Raw genomic sequence first — 17,378 nt, forward strand, 5'->3', positions numbered from 1 at the left:
CATAAACTAAGCAGCTTGCACGTTCAGAACCCCATCTTCGCCGAAATTTTAGTCCGTATGTCCTAGCCAGCGAAGCGGCAACGAAATATCAGCGTCGGAGATTGGACGCACCGCGCTTGGCGCGGCAGACAGGAGAGAAACAGTAGGAATGAGATTACGGCACGGAAAATAGATAATTGCCAAACAAATCCAATAATCACAGGAAGAGTACGAAAAGAATACATGACATTTCATAATCGCACTAAAGTAACAGAAAAGAGCAGATAAAAACGAGAGAAATACGAGCCAATCATGCTCCGCAGTTCTCGTACAGCTTTCGCTTGCAGTCTAACTTGCATCAATTTTTATTTGATAAGAGCATGAACTGAAAAACAAAGTGTAGCGCCCTCGTTCGGGCGGCGCGCAAACCGGAGAGCGCGCGATGGCGACAGAAGAAAATAAAGAAGGCGCTAGGCCGTGGCACGCGAAGCCACGGCTCACGTTCCGGGACTGGGATCGGTTATCGTTCAGGCGTGTCTCTCTTTCGCTCCTGTGGCATAAGCCTACAAGTGGTGACCCGGACGAAGACAATGACTGACTCGAATGCACCCTCAACCGGACAAGCCTCACGTCCGCAGGACGTCTCGGCCGTGCAACTGCGTCTCCCATCTTTCTGGCCACAGGACCCGCAAGTTTGGTTTCATCAGGTCGAGGCGCAATTCTCCCTGTACCGCATCGCCTCGGAAACGACACGCTACTACCACGTAGCCTCCGTCCTTCCTCCTGACGTTGCCAGCGAGCTCTCCGACGTCCTCTCCAACCCCTCGGACACTACGCCATATCAGCACCTTAAAACCAAGGTGCTGGAACGATTCATGCCTTCGGAACGCGTCCGCCTACAGCAGCTCCTTGCAGAGGGGGACCTTGGCGACAGGTGCCCCTGGAGTGGTTCTTAAGAGAAAGGAAGAAAAAAGTGAGCCCCGTTATTGTCTGCTTCAGTGAGCGACACCGCCACAGGGCTCACAAGGGATGGGGGTGAGGAGGGATAAAAAGGGTAGAAGTAAAGGTATAGGAAAGAGGAAGAAGAAGCAACAACAAAACTGAGGGGATAGGAGAGACAGGAAAGATGGAAAAACGGTCACTGGAGTCCGAGGACGGGGTACACTTGCGAGAGATGTTGTCAGCGTCTGTAGATGGCGTAGAGCAGGTCCAGTAGGTCAGAGCTACACTGTCGTCGAAGGTCGTCGGTGACAGGGGGTGACGTAGGGCGAGCCCAGTCGGCCAGAGCCACGATGACGCCGAAGGTCGCGAGCGCGCGGAGCGCGCGGGCGCACAACCGGTCGGCACGAAATCCAGGGAGCGTCCGACAGGCACCCCTCCCAACTACTGCGCCGAATGCGACAGCTTCTTGGGAAACACGACGTCTCTGCCCACTCAGCGTTGCTTCGCGAGCTCTTCCTCCAACGCCTTTCTCAGCCAATCCGCCTCGTCCTCGCGGCGGCCGGCGACGTCAATCTCGACCGCCTGGCGGAGCTCGCCGATCAGGTTCATGAAGCGACCTCCCCATCTGTCAACACTGTCTTATCACCAGCAGACACAGCGATTTCGCGCCTTGAGGCCCGCATCGACGAACTCGCCGCCTCCATTGCCGCACTCCGGAGCCCCCTGCAGGAGACTCGTTCGCCTCGTTCCGGTCGTCTAGCTCTTCCACGCACACGAGATGCTTGGAGTCCCAGCCCTCCACCCCTCTGCTGGTACCACCGGCGTTTCCGACACCGAGCCACGAAGTGTACACCCCCATGTTCGTGGCAGGGAAACGCCTGCCGGGATCACTGACGGCGGCGTGTGATCTCCCTTCTCGTCCCAGCCGCCTTTTCATGGTCACGGACCAGCTATCGGGCGCCAGGTTCCTTATAGATACGGGCGCGGAAATTAGCGTTGTGCCCCCGACTAAGGCTGATCGTTCAAAGTCACAGGGGCAAGTGCTTTGTGCTGCCAACGCCTCGTCTATAGCAACGTATGGGCTCCGATCTCTCACCCTCGACTTCGGCCTTCGCTGCATTTTCCGGTGGGTTTTCATCATCGCAGACGTGGTTCAACCGATCATCGGCTCGGACTTCCTCTCATACTTAGATTTGGACGTCAGCGTGCGGCGGCGCCGCCTCATAGATGGTAAGACTCGTCTCTCCATCTCGGGAGTCCTGTCCGACATCGCTCCAATGGCCATCCGCATGCTGATACCTTCCTCACCGTTCGAAAAAATCTTGGCGAGTTTCCCGGAGTTAACTAAACCGTGCAACCTCACTCAGCCACCTAAACATACGGTGACACACCACATCGTCACCCGGGGTCCACCGGCAGCCGCTCGACCACGCCGCCTGTTTGGAGACCACCTAGCTATTGCTAAACGAGAGTTTGACCACATGCTGCAGCTCGGCATTATCAGCCCGTCGTCAAGCGCTTGGGCTTCCCCGCTGCATTTGGCGCCAAAGCGTGATCCTGGTGACTGGCGTCCTTGTGGGGACTATCGAGCGTTGAACGCTAAGACTGTCCACGACAGCTATCCTCTACCTCACATCCAGGATTTTACATCGCGCCTCGACGGCTGCACAATTTTCAGCAAAGTGGACCTTGTTAAGGCGTACCACCAGATTCCTGTCGAGCCCGCCGACATACCTAAGACCGCCATCACGACGCCCTTTGGGTTGTTTGAATACGTGCGGATGCCTTTTGGACTCCGCAATTCGGCTCAAACTTTCCAGCGGTTCATTTCTGAGGTCACACGGGGTCTTCCTACTGTGTTTGCGTGCCTTGACGATGTCCTCATCGCCAGCCGCACACCTGAAGATCATGAGCACCATCTACGCGCTCTGTTCCAACGTCTTCAGCAGTACGGCCTCGTTGTGAACGCCTCTAAGTGTACTTTCGGCGCATCTGAGCTCGAGTTCTTGGGCCATCACATATCATCCAAAGGAATACGCCCTCTCCGGTCCCACGTTAAAGCAATTCAGGATTATCCTCAGCCTACAACACTGCGCCAATTACGCCAATTCCTGGGGCTTGTGAATTTTTCCAGGCGCTTCATACCACACTGTGCCGAACTGCTACGACCGCTCACCGACCTCCTTCGGTCGACCGCCGGCCCGTCCTCCGCCATTCCTTGGTCGTCAGAGGCCCAGGCCGCCTTTGCTGCTGCTAAGCGAGCGGTCGCTAACGCCGTGCTTCTGATTCATCCACGAGGCAACGCCCCTACTCGGTTGATGGTGGACGCATCCGCATCCAGCGTGGCCGTCGGAGCCGTCTTACAGCAGTGCATTAACTCCGAGTGGAGACCCTTGTCGTTTTACTCTCGGAAGCTACTTCCTGCTGAGACCCGCTACAGCGTCTTTGGCCGGGAATTACTAGCCATCTACGCTGCAATACAGCACTTTCGGCATTTCCGGGAAGGATGCTCGTTTTACGTGCTGACTGACCATAAGCCACTGGCGTATGTTTTCCGCACTTACTCATCCAAGTACGTGCCCCGTGAACTCCGCCATCTGGCTTATATATGTGAGTTCACGACTGACATTCGCCACGTGAAAGGAGCTGACAACACCGCCGCAGATGCCCTTTCTCGTATAGCCGTGGTTGACTCTCCACCGCCAACCATCGACTGGGCCTCATTCTCCTCGGCACAGCAGGATGATAGAGAGCTTGCCGCTTCTCGGGAGAACCTCCGTTCTCTCCGACTACGCCTGGTGCCTCATCCATTATCATCTGAGCGCTTGTGGTGCGATGTCTCAGCTGACCTTCCCCGCCCTTTCGTTCCCGCTTTATTACGACGCACCGTTTTTCACTCCTTACACGACATCTGTCACCCTGGCATTCGGGCTACTCAACGTCTTCTCACCCAGCGCTATGTCTGGCCCGGAATCAACGGCGATGTGCGCGCTTGGACGCGCATGTGCCTGCCCTGCCAGATGACAAAGGTCTCCCGTCATACTAAGATGCCGCCCCAACCTTTCCTTCCACCCGGCCGTCGTTTCGACCATGTTCATCTAGACATTGTGGGCCCTCTACCAGTGTCTCAGGGGTACCGTTATATATTGACCATGGTCGATCGCTTCACACGCTGGCCAGAGGCTGTTCCAATTCAAGATATCACAGCCGAGACAGTTGCCCGCGTTTTCATTTCTACGTGGGTATTCCGTTTTGGCTGTCCTTGCACCGTGACAACAGACCGTGGACGTCAGTTTGAATCTTCGCTGTTTACTTGCCTTAATCGCATCCTTGGAGCCAGAGATTGCCGTACCACGGCTTATCATCCCTGCGCCAGCGGCATGGTGGAACGCCTTCACCGACAACTGAAGACTGCCTTGACTACCCGCCTCAATAGAGCCACCTGGGTTGATGCCTTACCACTGGTGCTCTTAGGTTTACGAGCTGTCATCCGGGCAGACCTGCAGTGCTCAACAGCAGAGCTGGTGTATGGCACTTCTCTACGGCTTCCGGGAGACTTCTTCACGTCAACGAAGCTACCAGACCAGCCACAGCAATTCCTACAACGCCTCCTCGACTGCGTTCAAGATCTCCGGCCCACTCCACCCAGACCTTCCGAACACAAGACCATATTCGCCCACCCTGATCTGGCCACTGCAACACATGTTTTCGTGCGCCACGACGCGGTCAGACCACCTTTGACACCAGCCTACGACGGACCATTCCGCGTCCTTCACCGCACCCCCAAAACTGCCACTCTACTTCAGAACGGCCGTGAAGAGACAGTCAGCTTGGACCGACTCAAGCCGGCGTACCTGGAGACCGCCCTAGAAAGCCTCTCATCTACGACTGATCTTCCGTTCTAATACCACAAACGGCATGTCACATTCCGACTTCCAGTCTACACGGGGGGCCCTGTAGCGCCCTCGTTCGGGCGGTGCGCAAACCGGAGAGCGCGCGATGGCGACAGAAGAAAATAAAGAAGGCGCTAGGCCGTGGCACGCGAAGCCACGGCTCACGTTCCGGGGCTGGCATCGGTTATTGTTCAGGCGTGTCTCTCTTTCGCTCCTGTGGCATAAGCCTACAACTTCAGGGGGGAATCAAAGGGGGAGTCTACACGTGTCACTTGTCCAAATCAACCTCGATCACGCGCGCCTGGTGACAGGCGGCAGACAGGAGAGAAACAGTAGGAATGAGATTACGGCACGGAAAATAGATAATTGCCAAACAAATCCAATAATCACAGGAAGAGTACGAAAAGAATACATGACATCTCATAATCGCACTAAAGTAACAGAAAAGAGCAGATAAAAACGAGAGAAATACGAGCCAATCATGCTCCGCAGTTCTCGTACAGCTTTCGCTTGCAGTCTAACTTGCATCAATTTTTCTTTGATAATAGCGTGAACTGAAAAACAAAGGAAAACGGAAAAGAAGGCGCAGCTAGAGCGCTGACTCGCGACTGAAGGTTTGTTGCTGCGAAAACAACGTGTTATGAAAATGGACAATCATGCGCAGATCAGTGTAAATAAACACTGCTACTCGAGTGCGGTTGTACTTGAAATATTTAGTTGGGCGTCCGCAGAAGCACTGCGGATTGATTGAAATAATTTATTTCAAAACAAACAAACAAACAAACAAAAGATGTGCAGTCCTTCAGGGGCTCCACGATGGCTGGAGTGTCTATTCCGGGACCCCTTTGGTAAACACCGTTATAGCTTATCCTTCCGGACCAGGGCCCTGAGGTCTGAAGGTCCGAGCGACTGAGCAGGGGCGCCTCTCATTTCTCTCAAGTTGGGCTGTGGTTGGGGGGAAGAACAGAGTTGAGCTGGCAAGCCCGATTGATGTTGTATATGTGTTAGCCGCCTCTGCACACTATTGGCACTTGTCAGTGAATGAAGAAGGAAGGTAGGAAAGAAAATAACTTTATTTGGTCCTGCGGAACGCGACTGGGTCACGTGCTCGATCGGCTCAGTCCAGTGAAGGAAGAATCGAGATGTTTCAAGGTTGCCGGGCACAATAAAGTAAAAACCAGACCGAGTTCTAAGACGAGACAGCAGTTTCGTTTTTCTTGCCTTCCCCACTCTTTCTCCAAGTGCCGTTCGCTCCGGCAACTTATTTTTTTCAGAAAACACGAGGACTGCCGGCACTTAGCACTAAGATATAGTCGGGATTTCAAACTTTCCGACTACACGTTGCCACGTCCGCTTGCGCACTCGCAAAAACGCAGAAAACTCAGCATAATTAATTAATCCCTCGCGATAGCCACGCGATACAAACCAGCGTGGGCATTCGTGCTTGGCAAAGCAGGCCAGTCGGCAATTCACCGCAGATATCCCTCGCACATCGACCAATTGAGAGCGCAGTTCATCCTTACGTCACGTTTACGGGCTGCTGTTGTCACGAATTGTGTTGCACAGACGGAAAACGCCGGGGCAGAGTAACGCACACGTGCTTCGTATTTTCAGTGGTCGTTTATGGCCCTTTAACAGATCAAACAAAGGCCTATCTTCTAGCTATTAGGAAGATCTCACTAAAAAGAGGACACTAGAGGAAAGCAGCCCACTTCACAAGTAACGTTTGTCACTTCACGTGCCTTTTGAGCGCAGGCACTTTTGCGGGGCGGCACTGCAAGCTTCTGTTCAACACCTTTAATTTAACGTGCGGTATCACATACGTTAAGGAAATGTTAAAAATAGGGAGCCCACTGTTGCCTCAACCCACCTAATTCGAATGATATGTGGGGTTTAACGTCCCGAAACCCCCATATGATTCTGAGAGACGCCGTAGTGGAGGGCTCCGGAAATTTTGACCACCTGGGGATCTTTAACGTGCACCCAAATCTCAGCACACGGGCCTACAACATTTCCGCCTCCATCGAAAATGCAGCCGCCGCAGCCGGGATTTGAACCCGTGACCTGCAGGTCAGCAGCCGAGTACCTTAGTCACTAGACCCTGCGGCGGGGCGGCCCACCTAATTCAAGACGATTCATTGGCAAATATTATGTCGTTGTTAATAAAGCGAAATGTCACGGGAACTTCCCAGATGGCATCCATCACGAGAATTCATGCTGAAGCGAGAGCCACAGGTACCGCTACGTTTACAAAATCCGTTTAGTAGCGGACGTAGATGTATTGTACAGTCGACTGCGAAAATTTACGGACCGCGTGAGTGTGCATGTTAAGCTAGTGTTGCTGTACCCAAAGGCAGCATATACAGTTACTCTATGTTAAGCTGCCCTTCCACGCCACATGGTGGTCCACCACCTAACTTCGACCGCAGAAATGGGCCGACAATGGGTTTTATTGTCCTGGCATACAAATCTTCAATTGCCGCGCAGATCTTTAATAGTTCATTGTTTGCTCGCCTTCAGTAAGGCCATCCCATTGGTATTACTTGGTAGCAGACTTAAACAAATTACCGAGTACCTCAAGTGATGCTTTATTGTGCAGATCTGAGGGTTGCAAAGGGTTGCGATAGCGTTGCGACTGGCAACAGTTACATTCATATACAGCCCTCGACACAGAACTATGTCACGTTACAGAAGGAAATAAAGAAATAATTGTGCTGAGTGTGAAAGTAGCAAGGCCATCCATTGAGGGTGGGATGCGTTTTGGGCATATAGCGTTGCTGGTGATCGCCACTGACGTATAGCGAAAAATGTCGTAACTTGGGGGCAGTTGGCCACACTTGCGTGGTTCGTGAACTTCTGCGGGTGACTGCACAACAAGCTTGACAAATAACGCACACAAACACGGTATGACACAAAAGGGAGGACAAGAACAACAAGAGAGAAGGGAGGGAGGTTAACCATGCACATGTCTGGTTTGCTACCCTACGAGAAATGCAATAACGTGTGAAGCAAATGCAATGAAGACACTATGTTGCTAGCGTATTATGTGTACGCTTGGTTGCAAACTTTCTTCTAGAATATTGTGTATGAAATTAGTATTGACACCTAGTGTTTTAGAAAACACGCCATTGTTCATTATGTAAGCAGGGGCCTCTCGAACAAGACTACACGAGGGTCAGCTTCTTCAGCGAGTGTTCAAAATGGTATATTGATGGTGCCTGTGTATACCTTGTTGCAACAGAGCGCCGTAAGCGTACCACGCACAGTTGTGGAGCTCTGACAAACCACGACCTTTTCGGCGTCGAGGCGCTTCTTCGGGGGACCAGTTGTAGACCAACCAGAGCGCCACGCTCACGACTGGGAGGCTGATCAGGAGAAGAGCCCAAACCTGCGCATTGGTGCCCAGTTGCAGCTCGCACGCGGGGACTTGGCTTCTTGTTAAGAAGCTACCACTATAGCGGCTGCAATATAGTAGGTGAAGGAGAAGCACAAGGTGCTAATTTATCTCACGTATGTAGTGTTCAGTGCTATGGCAATTTCAGCACGGATGAGCTTCAACAGTATAAGCAGCTACACGAGCGCGCGTTTACACACACACACACTCACGCACACACACACACGCACACACGCACACACGCACACACACACACACATACGCACACACGCACACACACACACGCACACACACACACGCACATACACACACGCACACACACACACACGCACACACACACACACACGCACTTACACACACGCACACACACGCACACACACACACACACGCACACACACGAACACACGCACACACACACACGCGCGCGTGCACACACACACACACGCACACACACACACACACACGCGCACACACGCACACACACACACACGCACGCGCACACACACACGCACACACACACACACGCGCACACACGCACACACGCGCACACACGCACGCGCACACACACACGCACACACACACACGCACACACGCACACACACGCACACACACACGCACACGCACACACACACACACGCACACACACACACACACGCACGCGCACACACACACACACACACGCACACACACGCACACACGCACACACACGCACACACACACACACGCACACACACACACGCACGCGCACACACACACACACACACACACGCACACACACACTCACACTCACACACGCACACACACGCACACCCACACACACACGCACACACACACACACACACACGCACACACACACGTGTGTGCACGCCATGAGCCTCTCCCGCAATACCTGCGTGGTGAAGGGCTGCACGAAGAGCATCTTGCGGGACAAGATCTTGGGCGTCTGCAGCAGCATCGCCACCGGGTGACTCATGATGCTGTTGGTGAGAGAGAAGGCGTGCATGCGTTCCTCCGTTATGTCCGTGAACGACACCAGGTCCGTTTCCTGGAACGGGTGCAATTGGCATAGGAAGCAATTCTTCAGCAGTTCTGTTTCTTTATTAGCGGTGCCAAGCCATATACCTACCGCGACTGCAGGATCAGTCGTGTTAGAGGCATGAACGGGTTGACAACGAATTATGTGGGGTTCAAGGTCTCAAAACCCCCATATGTTTATGAGAAACGCCGTAGTGGAGCGCTCCGTGAACTTCGACCGCCTGGGGTTCTTTAACATGCACCAAAACCTGAGCACACGGGCCTACAGAGTTTTCGCCTCCATCAAAAGTGCACCCGCCGCAGCCGGAATTCGATCCCGCTACCTGCGGGTCAGCAGCTGAGTACCTTAGCCACTAAACCACCGCGGTGTGGTTCTGTTGACAACGAATTACAGCGTCCCCTAGATCCACATTTTCGCTGCGAGTGCGAATTTATCTAAGTAAGATCATAGGCGTGAGGAGGATTCTGCGTTACCAAGGTAAGGGGGGGGGGGCGAGAAGAGAAGTCTCACCACAGTGGCCTCCCCCCGCTGTCGTGCCACTATTTGTTGTTGTGACTGCAAACAAAAACTGACTCAAGGTTGCCGATGTTTACTCCTGCGCGTGACTTATACCCGTTGTCACGCAGAATTCACGTATGTTCGCATAAAGCTCCCATCGCCATTACTACGTGATGAAGCTGGCCTCCCGTTCCTGCGCAGTTGACGGGTTCAGACGTTTGTGAGGGCAGGAGCGCGACTGAAAAACGAGCAGTTTTACCATGACCGAATTCAACCGAAGAGCGAAGCTCCTTCGAAATGGGGCGCAAACGACTTTATCACTACTGACGTTCATTAAGGTGGTACGGTGGGGAGCGGATGGGAAGAACGTCTCCTGCTAATATACCTGCTAACACGCAATCAATTTCGTTGAGCCAGAGTACATGTGCACTTCAGGAACGCTTCAGACCTAATGCATTGTCACATGGTGGTGACTATGAAGAAAGCGACAGTCACTTTGGCAAAAATAAAACTCCCTAACTAGCTAACTTGTGCTAGAAAACTGAATAATTCAATAACTGAATAAGCAAAGCGTGCTGTACTCCGATAGCGGTGCTAAGTGTCGTCGGCCTTCGTTAATCTGATCATCGGTGGAAAGCGTTTTGTATTTTACAGCACTGATTCTATATGTAGCACTCCGTCTAGTTATTCAGTCAGACTGCAGCGCCAGAATACATAGCCTAGCGGATGAAAAAAAGCAACCTTGAGACGGCGTCGGTGAAAGTGAAACGCGACACGTGCGTCTACAGCGCCTTGCATCTGTCGGTGGATTGTGGCCGGGATACATGGGGGACGCGCGCACGCGTCCATTTTCTGCGTGCTTCAACGGCGAATGACAAAAACTTTGAGACGGGGTAGAGTGAGCAATGTGGCTCACTCTGGTCAGTGTGCAGTGCCTATCGCTGGTGCACGCGTAAACTCGCGAATCAACGAGATTACGAGTACTGCGCGTAAGCTGAATAATACTTGTTCTGTTTTTACGTACTAAATATAGAATTGGGCGCAACGCGCACCTGTGAAGCAGCGCGCACTGCGATCACGGTGCACGTGCAGGGTTGGATCAGGTGATCTTGCCTCGCTTTGGCGAAGGAAAGCTGGTGGCTGGATGCGTTGTTTTTAAGTGCGACTTCGCAGTGTTTTCACTTTTGAACAGCTTTGTTTTGCTTTCACTTCATGTGTGCGGACTTCTGCAGGCTACCCAATCCGGAAAGCTGAAGTAAAAGTTATTGGCGGCGTGCCACAGTGCGCTACGTACGCGATGCCACTGTCACGGCCGCTGGCGGGAACGCCGCTTGCTAGACGCGAGCCGGACGCGCTCGCATCGGCTCCTGCTTATTTAAATGTTTTTGACCGCAAATTTGCCAATCGACCTCGGTTTTTCGACTCATCTGATCCAGTTTCTTTCAAGGATCGAGTGGATACCCGACTTTTGCGGGTAGGTCAAGCTTTCGAACTTTTATTTGGGTGTTTCACCCTGTGCCACGTTGGCGCTCAGCTCGGCCTGCCGAGCGAGACGCTTCGAGGATGCCGCTCGAGGAGATGGTCTTCGGCGAAGAAATCTCCAGGCAGGAGGATGAAGCCTCCGGATGGATTGTTGCCCACTCTCGGAAGAAGCAGTGTCAGGATTTTACGCCCGGCGACAGCCCTGGCCCCAGTGCCGGTCATCGTGCCGCCCGTCCAGCGCACCCGAAGGGGCCGATAAACAAGCTCATCGCCGCGTCGCGCCTGCCGCGATTGCCTAAAGATCACTACCGGGTTGTCGTACGTCCCAAGGGAGGCATGGATGTGCGCAAGGTCAGTGGAATCAAGGTTACCCAAGCTTTGGTGATGGCTGCTTGTCTCGGCCCGCCACAGGCTGAGGAAGATATTGTTTGTGCCAATGAAACGCAGAACATTTTTGTGATCAGCACGTCACACGCTAGGAACGCAGAAGCCTACGCTAAAGTGAAGCAAATTCGAGTGGGAGAAACGCTCCATGAAGTCTCTACTTACGTGACGCCACCCGGGGATACGTGCAGAGGAGTTGTTCGCGGTATCGACCCTGAGCTCTCTGATGACCGGCTTGGTGAGCTCTTCGTGCACGCAAGAAATTCGAAGGTTCTTGGAGTACGGCGCATCAAGAAAACGCCCACGGTGATCGTCCTGTTTGACGGTATGAAAGTTCCAAACTACGTCATGTGTGGGACGAACCTGATCCGGTGCACGCTCTACCGACGACAAATAGACGCCTGTCGAACCTGCGGAAAGCTGGGACATCGCTCGGACGTTTGTCCTACTCCTACAGTCATCACCTGCCCGGACTGTGGGATCTCATCGCCCCCTGAGAATCATACGTGCCAGCCGAAGTGCTCCATCTGTGGAGGAGCGCATCCGACGGCGGATCGGGCCTGCCGAAGCAGGTACCAGGTTCCCCACATCGTTCGGCGTAGGAGGCGACGACGGAGAAAAGCAAACAAGCAGCGCACGGAGTTCGTGCCACAGCAAGCTCCCGAGCTTGGGTTCAACCAGGGGGGTGGCCTTGATAACCCTGGGCGGGGTGCGGGTCACCGCTCTCGCTCGAGGGATAGGTCTGCCTCCTGTGCCCGGATTCAGCAGGAACCTACCTGGGCTGAACGAGTGGGCCCAAAACGTGAGTCTCGCACTATCGTGCAGCGCCAGTTGCCAGAGCAAGCTACGGCTAGAATACAGCAGCTAGAGCGTGAGAATGTAACTCTGAGGAGTGAGCTTCAGGAGATTAAAGCATTAGTTGAGGAGCTTAGGCAACGCGAACGCACGCCGGAAGGGGCGGTGAAAGTGCAGCAGGCCGAGGCACAACCTAGAGGCGGTAAGCGAAAAGCCGCTGACCCTCCGGTAGATATCGAGAAGGAGTTCAGTGACTTTAAACAGGAAATTATGGGGGTGGTCCATGAAATTAAGGAGGCCATCGCTGGTGTCAGCTCTGTCATCCAGTCCCTTTCTGCAAGGGTGGTGGTGGTGGAGCAAAACCTAAGTAGCAATCATGGTGAAGCTAAATAAAACATTTGTCATTTGGCAATGGAATTGCGCGAGCTTCCACAGGAAGAAGGCAGTCTTGCAGCAGTTCGTCAGCTCACAGGAGAATAAGCCAGCCGTAATACTCCTCCAGGAGACCCTTAAAGGAGAGGTGGCCCTCCGGGGTTATCGCTCCGTGGCCTGCTGGGGGGAAGGAAAACGCGGGGTCACTACCCTCATATCCAAAGAGTTCTCCTTTGAGGTTCGCGATGTACGTCCAGACCTAAAGGTGGAACACATACTCATTGAGTTAATCCCAAACCCTCGGCTTAAGGAGCACCTATTCATTCTCAACGTTTATAGCTCACCATCTGATGCTCGGGAGACTTTTAATGCGCTTCTCTGCAAAGCCTCCAAAATCGCGGGCTCGGCTCCGTTGACAGTTGCTGGCGACTTCAATGCGCAACATCAGACATGGGGCTATATCAATAGTACGGCTAAGGGGCGGGCGCTTCTGCAGCATACTACCAATATTAATATGTTACTAGTTACTGATCACAACTTTCCCACACGTCTCGGCAATTCTGTAGCAAGGAACACCACGCCGGACCTGGCTTTTGTCAGGAACGTCGAGTGCCCTTTCTGGCAGAACTTGCATGAGAACTTGGGGAGCGACCATTTCATCGCGTCTATCTCCCTCGATGTTAAAGCACCGTCGCCGCGGGTTTTCAAAATTGTTGATTGGGATGCCTTTCGGGAACTCGGACAAAGCGATGAAAAAGAGTACGATGACCCTGGCCAGCTACTTGAGCGTCTTAAGGCAGATGTTAAAGATGCCACTAAGGTGGTGGAGACGGATCTTAAAACGGAACGCATGGACAGCCGCCTAGCGAGGCTCCTTGAAGCCAAAAACTCCTTACTTAACAGATGGCGTACGCAGCGACTCAACAGGCGGCTCAGAAAGAAAATTGCTCTGCTCAAACAGGAGATTCAATCGTACAGCCAAAACCTGGCCAGACAACAATGGGATGAGGTCTGTAACGCTGTCGATGGGCAGATGCGGTCAGGGGCGAAATGGAACATTCTCAAGCACCTCCTGGGAGATAAGCAAACTAAAGCTAATCAGAAACACACTGTTGATCGGCTCATTCACAAGGAGAGGTCTGCTGGGCTCTCCAATGATCAAATCTTACAACAGCTGGCGGATAGGTACCTCCCCCTGGGGGCTACCACGGATGCAGACTACCCGGATTTCTCTGGTCTGGAGGATGCGGAGCTGGACTCCCCCTTCAACACGGCAGAGATCAGGGCCGTCCTTTTTGATCTCAATGGAAAATCGGCTCCCGGGCCGGATGGTATCACTAACAGGCTACTTAAAAATCTGGACGATAGATCCACTGAGCTACTAACTGACGAGGTCAACCGGGTTTGGGAGTCGGGGCAGGTGCCGAAGGAGTGGCGAACGGCCTCTGTCGTCCTCATTCCCAAGCCTGGTAAACCTCTCGGGCTCGGCACGCTCCGACCGATCTCGCTCACGTCTTGCGTGGGTAAGGTCGCGGAACATGCAATTCTCAGCCGAATCTCCCATCACATTTAACAAAACGAGCTCTTCCCTTTCAATCTCATTGGCTTTCGTCCCGCGCTCTCTACGCAGGACGTTATGAAAATGATTAAACATCAAATTCTCGACATAGGCACCAGAGATGTCCGAGGGATTCTTGCACTCGATCTGGAGAAAGCTTTCAATAATATCTCACATCCTCACATACTGGATTCAATCTCTGAGTTGGGATTGGGGGCCCGCTTTTACGGGTTCGTCCGCTCTTTTCTCAGGGATCGCGTTGCCACCATTCGGCTCGGGGACCTCTGCTCCAAGGAATTTCACCTTGGACCTAGGGGAACCCCTCAAGGATCGGTCATTTCGCCGCTAATTTTTAATATCACGATGAGGAAACTGTCGCTCGAACTCTCTCGTATCGACCGCATCGGACATGCGCTGTATGCGGACGATATTACTATATGGTGCACTGGGGGTAGGGACGGAGACGTTGAGGAGTCCCTCCAGCAGGCCCTCAGGTGCACGGAGGAGTTTTTGGATAGCACGGGGCTGCACTTGTCGACCGCCAAGTCGGAGCTCCTCCTGTACACACAGCCGGAGAAACGCAAGTTCACCACTATTCCATTTCCGCCGGAAGAGATCAGGATCGAAATTCACACACGGTCAGGGCAGGCCATCCCCCGTGTCGATAAAATTCGGATATTAGGCATGTTCCCGGAGGAGCACGGAAGTAACTCGCATACTCTGACTCGTATTGCGGCAAAGGCGGAGAGCATGGTCAAGCTTATACTTCGGGTGTCTAACAGGCGTGGAGGGCTTTGTGAGGCCAACCTCATGAGGCTTTTCCATGCCTTTCTTATGAGTCACATTAATTACATTGCCGCAGCGCATAGGTGGGAAAGGAAACAACAAGGGAAACTGGATGCGATTATTCGAAAGTGCATTAAGAGGGTCTTGGGCCTTCCAAACAACACAAATGAGGAAAAGCTCAAGGCTCTTGGTATGCATAATACATTTACTGAGATTGCAGAAGCGCAACAAACAGCACAAGCTGCACGACTGTCCTCTTCCAAAGCTGGGAGACGCATCCTGGAGTTTCTGGGCTGCGAACCAACTATGGTAGCAGACAAAAAGATACAGCTTCCACCCAAATTGAGGGAGCAGATTACGGTCTCACAAATTCCTAGAAATGTTCACCCTCTCTACAATGTCGGCCGCCGGGCCGCTAGGGCTAGGTCGCTCCTCAGTTCCGCCGCTGCCACCCCTGAACTTGTGGCGTTCGTTGACGCAGCACAGTATCCCGGCACATACAATTTCGTGGCTGTGGTCACTGACCTTCACGGTAAAATCCTCACAGCAGCATCTCTTCGAGATACCACGCCGGCTAGGGCAGAGCAAGCTGCTATAGCAATGGCCGTGGCGATTCCTATGCACACGCGCATTTTCACTGATTCTCGAGCTGCTGCACGAGCGTTCATGACCGGGTCAGTCTGTGAGCAGGCGGCCCATCTTCTTACCAAAAGACCACATTGCACGGAAATCGACGGCCACATCACCTGGTTTCCTGCCCACATGGGCAAGGATGTCCACCCTGTTATCCCCAATGCCAATGAGCTTGCCCATGCCCGAGCACGCGAACTGTCCCACCGTGACGGGCAATCGGCATTTAATTTTGGGGATGGCATCCGGCAGCTTGATTCGCTCCTCACCTTTAACGAAATTTGCAAAAATTATCAATTGGCCAGGCGTAGCTTTCCGCTCCCGCACCCGGGGGAGCGGGAGGGCCCGCAATTTGGCGGAGGGGCTCGCTCTTCCTGTCCCCACGTGGGTGCGGCCCGCAGCCGACCCTCCCTCTTGAGGGGAATCGGCTCCTCAGGACAATTTGTAAATAAAGTTCATTGACTGACTGACTGTCACGGCCGCTAGTGCCACTGTCACCTCTCTGTCACCTCGCAGCGAGCTGAGACGAGCGAGGAGTAGCCATTTGCGACGCGCTGCGCTTTCTCCGTGCTCGCTTTCTCACACGGTGTGCTCTCTGCGTATTCCATGCGTGATTCGCGAGGCACGTGCGAGGCACGATGTAAGATAAAACTGCAACGCTGCTACTTCTTGCGTCGGCCGTCGCGTCCACTAAGAAGATCAAGCGTTATGGGGAGTGGTGAAAGGGGCGGGGAGCTCCTTAACATAGGAGGTTTTTTTATATCACAGCAACCTGAAAAATTACGGCAAGTTGCTGCCTCATACATACATGTTAGCGCGCAGTGGCGAAATCAGTTGATTACGCAGAAAGGAGCACGCCAAACCTAAGAGGCTGCGCATCGTGACACGTGTCTGTGCCACAAACTCACCCTTTTGTTAAGGTTGCCTAACAAACCATTCCAGTTGGACTGTGTCAGCTTGTATCCGAGGCTCGTGGCATTTTCAGCTAGCTGGTAGCTCACACTGCACAAAAGAAGTCAGCAAGTTCGATGAGACTAAACATCCTTGAACGTGGGTTGTAGATAGCTAACGTTTCAAGTGGCTTTCTCTTGTTCAAAGCAGTTGCTGCCTTTAAGAAGAGACAGCCACTTGTCAAAGCATTGGCTGAAGCAACACCTCCTTCCTGTTCAAGCCTTTTCCTCTCAACAAGCCTTCATCCTACAGTGAAATCCTGCACTGGGTGGGTATGTAGACGTTTGAGTGAGTACGTACGTGTGTGCGCTTGTACGTGCCAGGGCATCTGTCACAGATTTGTCCCCCAGCAGTAACTGTTATGTAGCCTTATAGGGCCGGTTAGGTACCTGTATTTATGCTAGAGGGCTTACGCATGCGACTGTTCAAACATTCAAGTGGACTAAGGAAGGGCATATAGAGTGGAAAGGGAAGGGCCCCTACATCTGCACATTAATGGCTGAATCATCGCCATTAGCCAACCTATATCATGCAAAGTGCTCAAAAACTTTGTGCGCTTTGTTCGAGCTTCATTAAACACTTTTACGATGGCTCTCAGAGATCTGAGAGCAATCGTAGAGCACGGAAACTTTGAAATTGTCCTTCTTCGGTGCCATAAGAATGGTTGCACACAAGCTA

At 52.9% G+C, this 17,378-nt stretch overlaps 1 protein-coding gene across 1 annotated transcript in view; it reads right to left on the bottom strand.

Annotated features, from left to right (window-relative positions):
* Positions 1-7,998: 7,998 nt before the first annotated feature.
* LOC142817491 (glutamate receptor ionotropic, delta-1-like) overlaps positions 7,999-17,378 on the bottom strand; it is a 32,509-nt gene continuing 23,129 nt past the window's right edge. The window contains exons 7-9 of the mRNA XM_075894507.1: positions 16,658-16,751; positions 9,098-9,253; positions 7,999-8,202 (exon numbers count right to left, since the gene is read on the bottom strand). Coding sequence (XP_075750622.1) covers positions 7,999-8,202; positions 9,098-9,253; positions 16,658-16,751 — 454 coding nt within the window. The remainder of the gene's footprint in view (positions 8,203-9,097; positions 9,254-16,657; positions 16,752-17,378) is intronic.

This window comes from Rhipicephalus microplus, chromosome 5 (genome assembly GCF_043290135.1).
Source record: "Rhipicephalus microplus isolate Deutch F79 chromosome 5, USDA_Rmic, whole genome shotgun sequence".
NCBI classification, from domain to species: domain Eukaryota; kingdom Metazoa; phylum Arthropoda; class Arachnida; order Ixodida; family Ixodidae; genus Rhipicephalus; species Rhipicephalus microplus.